Below are 12134 nucleotides of genomic sequence, written 5' to 3'. Positions count from 1 at the left end.
CCAAAAAGGCCCTCTCATTCTGAAAATGTTCTTTTCCCAAAGAAGTTCAATCACATATTGTAAGGTGTAATGTAAAATCTTGGGGTCAGTATTGGTACAAACAGATTGTCTCACTTCAGAATGAAAACACAGCGTGTGCACAGACAGTCAGATGTCAAAGGTCACATCATATCACAGACAGACAGCAGCTGAGAGCTCCTCACATTGATCCGTCCGTTGACCTATATCGCCTCAAAACATTTCAAATGGAAACACTGTGCATGTTCACTAAAATACTAAATTATCTGTGTGTGTAAGAGTAACCGTGATTGGCTGAGACACTGGCAAAGTCTTTAAATTCACACTGTGTTTGTGAGATCACAGTTAAACCTAACTGCCCAATAATTCCAGAAAACCAGAAGGCTTCTAATGACTTGCTTGTCAACGTTTTCTTGTGCAGTCAAGAACTTTTTTTCCTGCGGGCGACAGTAAAAACACATGGAGCACCATGGACACTGTACCAACAAGTTAAAAAACACCTGCAGAGATCATTCATAGGACTTTGAGCTAGGAGCTGAAATACAGTATAAGGTATAATGTGATGTGAATGTGAAAACAAGAAGAAATGTCTTATCTTTCAAGAAGACCATAAGCTCAAACTGTTCTTGGGGAAAGATATCTGGGTTGTATGGTTTTCATATTCACATCAGTGTAATTTAACGTACATTGTAGGTATAGCATATATTGTTCTTAAAATGTGTCTTTGTTATTGAATTTAAGCAGTTTTTTGTATATTGATCTTGTGTTTTATATACAAATGTGATTTTTTAAATATTATTTAGGTGGAAGCTTTAAATAATCCCAATAGGTTTTTTGCCTCATCCTGCACTATTTATAATTTATTATCTGTTATGTATGTGTATTTTTAAATGGTGCAAAACCATTAAATACAAAATAAAAAAAATACAAAAGGCTGCTGTCTCTATTTTGGCACTGATTTTGACAGATTTACCTCTGGTAGCAACATAGCTACACAGCTAACAAAGAGCTCTACCAAGGGCCCTAACGATGGATATGCATTGTCGAAGTGGTATGTTTTAGAAATGTAGACAGACCTGGCGTGGTAGTTGTGGTGCCAGGCGCTGCTCATGGTGTCCATCCCGCCCCGGTCCACCTGCTGCGGACCCTCCCCCAGCTTTGTGGAGTGCCAGGAGTGAGGCCGAGACACTGGCTCACTGCGTCTGGGAGAGGAAACACAGAGAGAGGGTTTGTGTACACGCACTCCTTTACTTCCTAAAACCCAAGGAAAGTGTATGGCTAGCGGGGACGAAAACCATCACACTGTCAGCCATGATATAAACAGCTCTGTGTCATTTTCTGTTCCACCATCGGCACATGACACGAGAGAAAAGCCTTCTCGTAAGGGTGAACAAATTACTAAATGAAAGAAAACAACATAAGAGGAGAAATGCAAAAGAGACATTTTCTAAAGGAATAGTGACTTTTTGGGAAGTACACATTTATTTTTGTCAAGATTGATTGACAAATCATCACACCCCCATATCTGTACATCTGTAGCTGAGCCAGCTGCCAGCGTTGACCATTATGTTTCAACAAAATAAGAAAACACTGGATTTAACGGAAAAAAGCCATCAGGCCAAGAAAAAAGAAGCACATGTGCTGAGGGATCCGTTTGTCTCTGGAAAGACTAGTTGATGAGCACAGAGTTGCGACTCATGCACAGTCATGGTTTCTATTTTTTATCTAGTTTGTGTCCTTTCCTTCTTGCACAGATCCTCATTCAAAGAAAGTCTTTTTTTTTTAAAAGCTCCGCCCAGAAAAAAGACAATTTCAACATTAAAAATGTTGTCCTCACGCAATGCACGCACGCACACTTGACACACTGTTTTCTGTAAATCCAGACTCAATATGTCCTGAATTTTGTCTTGATAAATGATGTGTAATGCCAGTTCACAGAGAAACATTCCTATCATCCATGTCATATTCTCCATTCTGTTCTTTTCAGTTCCTCTTTTTCTTCAGTAAATGTTTTGCCATTGTTAAGCTACTGTCACTGAAACTCAACACTGCAAATAGTTCACGTTGACAGCTCTCATGTGGCTCAAAGGGCAAAATGACTGCTTCTCTGATTGACGTTTAATGTAAATTGGGTGTTTGAGAAGAGTTGAATTAACCTTGATGATAATACAAAGTGATTACTGTTACCTCTGTAACAGTAATGTAATGTAAAAATGTGAAGTGAAAAGTACTGTATGTGAATGCCGCACATTGTGAAAAATATAAAGCAGCGGCCTCGCTGGCGCTGATATTCATTAAATTGGTACATTTTTGTGTTTAGTTCAAATAAGAATATTTATGACCTCACCATCATTATTTGAATGTGTTGTGATAAGAGAGACGTTGTGGTTACAATACTCTTCCCTCGTCTGATGTGAAATGTTCTGTATTTATCCACACAGATAAACAGGAAGAGATTGTATCTGAGTAAGTAGGAGACAGAGACATGAAAGCCTGCATGTCTGCGGACGGCAGGAACCTGGGTACAGCCGGACGTGACTGGAATACCTCGACAAGTTATCATGGCTGTGACACGTGTGCAGATATTCACCGTCTCTGGGGACTGGCCTGAAGACAGTGTGGTAACATTTGAGTTTTACCACAGAGTTTTAAATCAAAATATCATTTTTGAAACCTGGACGTCATGTCCTGACGCTGCATTCACAAGCAACCAGGGTCCAACACATAGATATCCTTTTAGAGTCCGTATGTCATGTCTGAGTAATGAATGTCACATCCTGTCATAAATGTTTTGGCATATCAAAGTAAAAAATGTAGTTTGTTGTCCTAAATACATATATCTTTCCAGTTATAATAAACCCCCAGTTTACTTTACTTGTCTTCCATGAACTGACCCCCACCCAAACTGTGTGGAGCCACACTCTGCTTTAGATCCTTTGTGTTTTAAAGATTGTAAAAAAGCAGAAGAGGGTCAGGTAGTTGTTTTAGTTTGTGCTACCTTACAATATAAGTCCAGAATAATCAGTGTGCAAATGAGTCAAAATTAGAAGGTTAGGACTAAAGTCAGACTCCATTTCTCCAGCAACCATTATAATTAGTTTGATCCAAGCCAACAGTTATGGATTGAGTTACAAAGAGATCCTCAAACAGTTTTCTTTCTTGCACAAATACTAAAGCATAATGCACCAGACTATTGTTAACTTACTTACTTCTGAGTATTTATTATTTAAAATCTCTTTCTGCAAAACCTTTCTTGAACAGATCAAAGCTAATCCAGCCTTCCAACTTGTCTAAATGTCTTCTGTGTTTCTGACTAAACTCAGCATGTGCCCTGTGTTACCTGGAGGTGAACCGCAGGACTCTGGAGATGAGGCCGGTGGCCAGGACGCTGACGTTGGCCTCTGACGGGGATCGGCAGAGCGCCCCGTCAGACCGGCCCAGCTCCGCTTTCTTCTGCTTTTTCCGGAGCTTCCTGCGGTAGAACGCCTCCAGCAGTTCCATGGCTACAATCCAAATTACTCTTCTCTCCTGCTTTCTTCTTAGCTGTACTCTTCCTGTAAAATTGTTTCGTCTTCTTTTAGAAAATCCCAGAAAGTCCCATTTCCACACCCTTGAAATGGTACTGTTTGTTTGGTGTTTCCTTCAAGAAAGCTACAAGAAAATATATGTTGTCTATGTCAACTGCACCAACCCAACAGCTAACATGATCTCCTGTGTAGAAGAGTACTTCCAAAAACGTCTTGTTCTCCCAAGAAATTAGAATACTTGGATGCATAGTCCACTACACAACTTGGACCTTTATTTTCTTTGTTTGCGATATCTTTTCTTACCTTTGTGCCGTACTTTTCCTCTTTTAAACTTTAACCTAAGATACCCTACCTGCTTCTTCTCTGCTTTAACTCAATCAACTTTGTATGTAATACACACAAACACCTCTCTCTTTGAAAAATGTGCAACCCAGACAAGAAAAATTGCCTTTTTACTGGATTTTCTATCTTCAGCTATTCCTAATTTCCATCAAAACTCCATTGCAGAGACTCTGCACTGCTGATCCGTCTCCACTGTCCTCGGATCTGTCTCTTTGCTGTTGCTCTAGTCTAGGGCTGCCTGGTCAAGTCGCATTGCATTGGTCCCTGAGCTCGTTAAGCAAACGGAGCAATTAGAAGTCATTAGGCTGTATGATAAAAGCATAAAGTAAACATCCTTGGACTGGCTTGTTCTGGATGGTAGCTGTTGATACAGTGTGTGAGCGAGGGACATTCAGAGTCTGAAGAGAGAGAGAGGGAGGACGGTTACAAGATACTGATAAAGAAGGAGTAGCAAGAAAGGGAGGGGAGATGGAGGGAGATAAGAGTTGTCTGGGAGAAGATACTGTGGAATGAAGCAACTGAAAGATTTTCAGAGACATCATGCGGAAATAGGGAGAGAGGTAAAGGAATGGGAAGAGAGGAAAGACAGGAGGACGAGAGAAATGGAAATCCACAATACCTTCTTTCCTGTCGAACAGTCTAAAAATAAAACACAGAATAACTTGAGGAAGTGCAAAGAGAGATAGAGTTTGTGAACACAGAGGACAGCTGAGCAGAGCCGCAGGGGGGAACATGTCCCATGATGCAGCGTGTGCTCCACACTGAACAATGAACTGACTCTTATTGATTGTTAGATTATCACTGCAAGACTGGAGCCCAAAACACAAGAACAAATATGATGTCAGAAGATAGGAATCACTGACCAGTACTGGGAAATGCAGCAAATGACTTCATTTTTTTATAGGGTGCCATTTGGACTTCATAAGTTGGGTGAAATAAATAGTTGATTTATCTACTTTTTAATGTTCTATTCTATAAAGGACATATCTAATTAGCTAAAAAACATTTTGGTCAAGCTCAGGCACCTAAATCTTTATATATATAGATATATTAACAACACGTGACACCCGGGATATGTCCACCCTGTTAAGGACATACACATAACTGCTTAAATGAGTTTTCAGTGCATTCTTACAATTAAAATGACTTTTTAACAAGGGTTGTATGTCCCTAACTCTAATTAGATATGCATTTCATACCTAATTAGTTTTAAGTAGTATACATTGAGAAAAACAAGTGTAGATTATGACAACGTGGCATATTTTTCCACTGTTTTTCATGAGAAAACTTAAATACAATAAGAATTACTAAAAGTTTCTAGAATATATAATCCACCTCTCTCATTTCTTTATAAAAGTACAAATATACACTTGATATTTGATATTTTCATTCAACTATGCTAGAAAAATACCAACATAACAGGGTGGACAGACGTCTAACAGGGTGGACATACGTCTAACAGGGTGGACACCAGTGGAAGTCCATCAGGGCCTTCAGGACCTTCTCTCCAGGCCCTATCATTTTAAAGTGTAATTTTTGGTTAAAATATGACACAGTATTAATTCTATCGTTAAAACAATCTTTTATATTAAATTATTAAAATTGTTTTAATATATCAAATCGTTTTGGTTTGATGGACCCACTATTTGGAGCTGGAGCTGCAACTTTGTGTATCTGTCTCTGCCTTTGCTTCTTCATAATTCATTCTTACTTCATTCTTTTTGCCCTTTTCTCCCTCTCACAGACCTCATTAATACCCATCTTTATGCCTTTCTTTCTGTCCCTCCTCGATTTCTCTCTCTCTTTTTCAAGGTATTGCTGTCTTCTCTCTTGGTCAGCATCACGGTGTGCTCTGTAGTACCGCTGTGATTCAGCTGCACTTATCGGGGGGGGCCATTCCTATACAAATGCATGCCATTACTTTAAGTACTATACCTATAATTCTTGTGTACATAAATATACTAGATAATATACCCATCAGTGTTTCCCTAGGATTTTTTGCAGCTGTTTGTGTTGTGCCTATAGATCTAATGGTGGTGATAATTTATTATATTATAAAAACATTATTATAATGTTATAATAGTAATATAATAATATAACAATAAATAATATAATATTAATATAATATTAACAAATGTTGTAATAAGTGAACAATACTTACATGTCCACCCTGTTAGGATGTTGTCCACCCTGTTAGTTGAATAAGCCTAACAGGTGGACACTAACAGGGTGGACATTTTGAGCAAAAGTTAGCCTTTACCCTGCCTGTGTTAGCATATTTGCTAGCATGACCTTGGATACTTTATGAGGAATCAATCACTTTTTAAAGAAACTTTTTAAAATAATAAAATTCGATTAATATCCTTCATACTTAGGCCTAATAGGTTGGACATGTTATGTTCAAACACATCAAACTAAATTGACAGAAACATCAAAATCAGTTGTAAGAGCAGTAGAAACTCACACAGCTTACCTCAGTTGAATTTCCCGCCTCTGGTGTCATTTAATTTCATAGGTGTGATGTCACTGAGAAATAATGTATTTTTCTTAAAGGGAGAGATACACAGCTCAACAGGGTGGACAGCAACCCGCGGGGACGAACATAAAACCTTTTTTTTTTAAATTTGTTTACAATTTGAAAAAAAACATTATTTGATTAGATAGATTTTGACAAGTTAAATAAAATAATAATAACATATTTATAAATGAATTTTAATAGCTATATTTTAGATCTAAGTTGAATGACCAGCAGTGGGGACATGGAAAAACCCCTCGATATCCCTTTAACCAAAGCTTTTAAAATGAAAAAAACAACTTAGATGTGCATATCATTGTATTAATAATAAATTAACAATTGAAAACACATTAAAACCAAAATGTAATTAGTATTTGTCCAAATTTAGACAAAATACAACATATTTTGTACTGGGGACACCAAAGGCACCACATAAAAAAAATTACCCTAATGGTTCCTTACTTTGAAAAGTGATTATTTGGAAGGATATTACCCTTCAATCCAACTTGACAACTATCAGATGGATGGCTAGGACATTTGCTACAGACGCACTAGAAAGTAAATGCTAGTGACTTTGATTATACTCAAGCTTTCCTCTGGCGGCATAAGGTCAACGTTTCAATACGTCCAATATAACGAAAGACATTCCCATCATCCTTAGTTGACTTGTATGTGCTAACTAGCTAATGCTAGCATGTAGCTCAGAGCATCGCCTAGTGCTGCTTGCCTCATTATGGAATCTTCATTTGGTTTCAATATTAAAAACGAGCTGAAACCGGTAACCTTTAAAAACTAAAATGATTTCGGTCTTTGTGGTGAAACAGTCTCTACTCAAAGACCTCTGGTAACTTCTCAAGGATCTCTGGAAATCGCTCTGGACTCCACTTTCCTTAAGGAATATTTCTCACCCACTGAAGGACTCGATGCTTCAATATATATGTAAATGCTGTGTCTATGAAGGAAATGTATCGTTACTAATCCTGTTTTTTGATTGGCTGGCAACAAAGTTCTAGTCAACAATTGAACCACTGCTACACTTGGCACTGAAACGGCAAGAAACCAAACAACAGTTATTGATCATTATTGGACATTATTGATTCTTCATAGGCAAGGCAAGGCAAGTTTATTTATATAGCACTTTTCAACACAAGGCAATTCAAAGTGCTTTACAAAAAATGAAAGACATTAAGAAAATGGCATTTAAAAACAGTCATTAAAAAGAAAAGTTAATAAAATAAACATTAAAAGAAAAAATACATTGATAAAAGTTACAGTGCAGTCTAAGATATGAATAGTTCAATTAAAAGCAGCGACAAAAAGAAAAGTCTTCAGCCTGGATTTAAAAGTAGTAAGAGTTGCAGCGGACCTGCAGGTTTCTGGGAGTTTGTTCCAGATATTTGGAGCATAATAACTGAACGCTGCTTTTCCATGTTTAGTTCTGACTCCTGGGACAGAAAGCTGACCCGTCCCAGAAGACCTGAGAGAACTGGATGGTTAATAATTTAGCAGGAGGTCAGAAATGTATTTTGGGCCGAAACAATTCAGTGCTTTATAAACCAGCAGCAGTTTTTTTAAATCTATTCTTTGACACACAGGAAGCCAGTGTAAAGACTTCAAAACAGGAGTGATGTGATCCACTTTCTTAGTGTTAGTGAGGACTCGAGCAGCGGTGTTCTGAATCAGCTGCAGCTTTCTAATAGATTTTTTAGTGAGACCTGTGAAGACCCCATTGCAGTAGTCCAGTCTATTGAAGATAAAAGCATGGACAAGTTTTTCCAAATCCTGCTGTGACATTAGTCTTTTAATCCTAGATATGTTCTTTAGGTGATAGTAGGCTGATTTAGTAACTGTTTTAATGTGACTGTTAAAACTCAGGTCAGAGTCCATGACTACACCTAGATTTCTGTCTTTATCTGTTGTTTTGAACATTGCAGACTGAAGCTCAGCGCTAACTTTTATACGTTCTGCCTTGGCTCCAAAAACCATTACCTCAGTTTTATCTTTGTTTAATTGGAGAAAGTTCTGACACATCCAGTCATTGATTTGTTCAATGCACTTACTCAGTGTTTTAACAGGAAAATAGTCTCCTGGTGAAATTGTTACGTACATTTGTGTGTCATCTGCATAGCTATGGTAACTTATTTTGTTGTTCTTCATTATCTGAGCCAGTGGTAGCATGTAGACGTCATACCATGTTACCAGGGGATATTGTAGGCTAGGTACAGCATGGGAGTGCCGTAGTGGGTCTAGGCACAACCTAGACCGGGGTAGGCAACCCGCGGCTCTAGAACCAGATGCTGCTCATCAGCCCCTATGCCGTTTCTTCCTGTACCTTTGACATAAATAAGAGCTATTTTTCCAGTGGACAGCTAAAATATGCCTCACATCCCACTGCGTCTATGGGGAGGCTAATCCTACATTTTACGAAAACTAACAATGTATAAATCCAGAAAAATAAGTTACAACAATGCTGGTTTACCTATGCTTGATACTGTATATTGGGATAAATGAGCAAACCACAAAAGTGTCATTTTGAAAGACATTTCCAGGTAAAAATAGCAATAGACTTTCAACATGTTTCTGCGTTGTCGATATATAACTTTGCAGATGCTACTAGTTATTGCATATATTATACAACTTGAGAATCTGTGTTGTCAAATATGTCTTGGGCTCCAGACATATTTAATTTTGTGGCAAAGGGGGCAAAATGTCTTTTTTGACAGCGAAGGTTGCTGGACCAAGACCTAGACAGGCCAGATGATGCCTTGCTGAGGAAGGACATGTCAGGCGACAGGAAAGCAGAAGGTTGTAGAGGAGACTCAGAAAGGCTGATAGATGTGCCGGAGCGTTCTGTACGCGTGCTGCCGGAGGATGTGAGGGGGGGGGAGGGACATGGAAGTGTCTGACAGCTAACTAACAGAGCCCAGCTGTGCGTGTGTGAGGGAGTGTGATGGTACTGCGCATGCATGTGTTTTGTGCAATTACACAATGATGTAGTTTTAGAAAAATGTGATGATTCAACTAAAGAAACATGTTAGGAGAGGAAAGGAGAGATTAATAGAAAGGAGAGGAGGAGAAAGAAGAAAAGAGAGATTAAGGAGTCAGATAAACACAGTGTCCTCTCAAAATTAACACCCAGTCTCATGGGGCTCTGAGAGCCCACTTCCTGCCCACTCAACCCCCTACTCTCTCTTTTTGCATCTGATAGCCACCCAGAGCCCAGGGGATTGTGGGTGGAAAGAGCCAGAGCTTCATTAGCATTCATTTGAACGACTCTGTTGTTACAATCACCTGAAAACATGTTGCTGCTTAAAGGCACTTCAGCAGGAAGCTGAGGAATACCTTTAAACCTGCAAGACGTTCAATAGAACTGTCACCCTTCCAACATAAAAGTATTCTAAGTATCATGGAGCTGTTAGTTTTCCAGATCACAATAACATGTATCTGTAACTTCACAGTTCAAAATATTTCAAGTATTTTAACTACTTTGAGCAATGAGAACCTCTCCTATTTAAGGTTTTAGAAAGAAAAAGAAAACAGGGTAAAAGTCTGTAGTGACACTAGCTGAGCTGTTCATCACACACACACACACACACACACACACACACACACACACACACACACACACACACACACACACACACACACACACACACACACACACACACACACACACACACACACACACACACACACACACACACACACACACACACACACACACACACACACACACACACACACACACACACACACACACGTTGGCCCTTACTTGTTCATATGTTATGTCATTATTATATCACAACTTGATGTCAGATATAATAAGGGGAGGGACCACTTTGAGTGACAGGTGGGTGCCATCTAATGTTGCTAGCTGCTTGCTGTCTGCCCATCTCATTTAACAGATGATACCCATTTTAGATTATCTGGAGTTAGATGCTGGCATCCCCCTCTCTCCCATATTTAAACTGTCCAAGAAATGTGGAAATGCTAAATAATAGAACAAAATAATAGTTCTTTTTTATACAGTTCAAATTGCACTGCTGCACATGTTGCATCACTAGGCCACCAGGGTGGGTGGAGGGGGTCAGGAGGACGGGATTTTGGACTGACAGCCCAGGAGCACAGCGGAGGACCCGGAAGGGATCTCGGGCGGACGGCCCCGGGGGCAAGGCAGAAGCCAAGAAGGGGGACTCGGGCGGACGGCCCGGGGGCAAGGCAGAGTCCAAGGTGGGGGACTCGGGCAGATGGCCCGGGGGCAAGGCAAAGACAAGGTGGGGGTCTCGGGCGGATGGCCCGGGGGCAAGGCAGAGTCCATGGTGGGGCGAAGGCCACAGCGGGCGAACTCAGGGGGCCGAGCATGAGGGTGAAGTCAGCGGCAGGAAGAGTCAGGGGGCCGGGCCCAAGGGCGAGGACCGCGGCAGGAAGAGTCAGGGGGCCGGGCCCGAGGGCGAAGACCGCGGCACTCAGGGGGCCGGGCTAGAGGGCGTAGACCGCGGTTCTCAGGGGGCTGGGCTCGTAGGCGAAGACCAGACAGCTCCGGAGGCCGGGCAGGACCCGGTGTCGGCTGAACAGGAACCGGAGCCGGTGGAACAGGCTTCGGCAGGATCCCCCACGGAAGAGGGGAGTTGTCAGGATCCCCGGCGAGACAAGTGATGGCGGGGCCTCCAATGGAACAGGACAAGGGGTTGGCAGGACCCCCGGCAGAAGAGTTGTCGGCGGGACCCCTGAGGGACAGGGCATAGGATTGGCAGGACCCCCGGCAGGAGAGTAGTCGGCGGGACCTCCAACATGACTGGACATGGAGCTGGCAGGACCCCCAGCGGAACCTCCAACGACACAGGACATAGGGTTGGCAGGACCCCCGGCAGAAGAGTAGTCGGCGGGACCCCCAATGGGACAGGACATAGGGTTGGCAGGACCCCCGGCAGCAGAGTAGTCGGCGGGACCTCCAACGGCACAGGACATAGGGTTGGCAGGACCCCCGGCAGAAGAGTAGTAAGCGGGACCCCCAACGGGACAGGACATGGGATTGGCAGGACCCCCGGCAGGAGAGTAGTCGGCGGGACCCCCAACGGGACAGGACATAGGATTGGCAGGACCCCCGGCAGGAGAGTAGTCGGCGGGACCCCCAACGGGACAGGACATGGAGTTGGCAGGACCCCCGGCAGGAGAGTAGTCGGCGGGGCCTCCAACGGCACAGGACACAGGGTTGGCAGGACCCCCGGCAGAAGAGTAGTCGGCGGGACCCCCAACGGGACAGGACATGGAGTTGGCCGGACCCCCAGCGGAACCTCCAACGGCACTTCAGTAGGGACTTGAGTTGGGACTTGAGTAGGAACTTGAGTAGGGACTGGAGACGGAACTCGAGAGGGGACTCGAGAGAGGGCTTGAGAGTGGGCTTGAGAGGGAACTTGAGAGGGAACTCGAGAGGGAACTTGAGAGGGAACTCGAGAGGTGACTTAAGAAGGAACTAGTAATAGTAATAGTATTAATAATTGTAAATGGCCATTGGTCGCACCACCAGTTTGTTTTACTGTAAACTTGGAGGAAGCCAGCAGCGCATCCCATCGCTGCGCTGCTACACACCGACGCCGCCCCTCTCCGTCACACGTGCAATTGATTTACTAAACTAAAGATGAACAAAGGAAAGAAGAGTTCCTCGTGGAACTACTTCAAACTGAAAAGTGCAAATGAGGTCAAATGCAAGACTTTTTTTTTCTTTCTCTCCC

At 42.1% G+C, this 12134-nt stretch overlaps 2 protein-coding genes across 2 annotated transcripts in view; one reads left to right on the top strand and one right to left on the bottom strand.

The window, feature by feature from the left end:
• Positions 1-12134, top strand: part of LOC307024895 (uncharacterized protein) — a 119716-nt gene that overhangs the window by 17479 nt on the left and 90103 nt on the right. The window lies entirely within an intron of this gene.
• shroom3 (shroom family member 3) overlaps positions 1-12134 on the bottom strand; it is a 104978-nt gene that overhangs the window by 26453 nt on the left and 66391 nt on the right. Inside the window, exon 4 of the mRNA XM_079659932.1 lies at positions 1095-1220. Within this exon, the coding sequence (XP_079516058.1) occupies positions 1095-1220 (126 nt within the window). The remainder of the gene's footprint in view (positions 1-1094; positions 1221-12134) is intronic.

Source organism: Notothenia rossii (genome assembly GCF_949606895.1).
Source record: "Notothenia rossii genome assembly, chromosome: 11".
Classification (NCBI taxonomy): domain Eukaryota; kingdom Metazoa; phylum Chordata; class Actinopteri; order Perciformes; family Nototheniidae; genus Notothenia; species Notothenia rossii.
The sequence above is the reverse complement of the archived record's forward strand: the minus strand, read 5'-3'. Positions and strand labels throughout refer to the sequence as shown.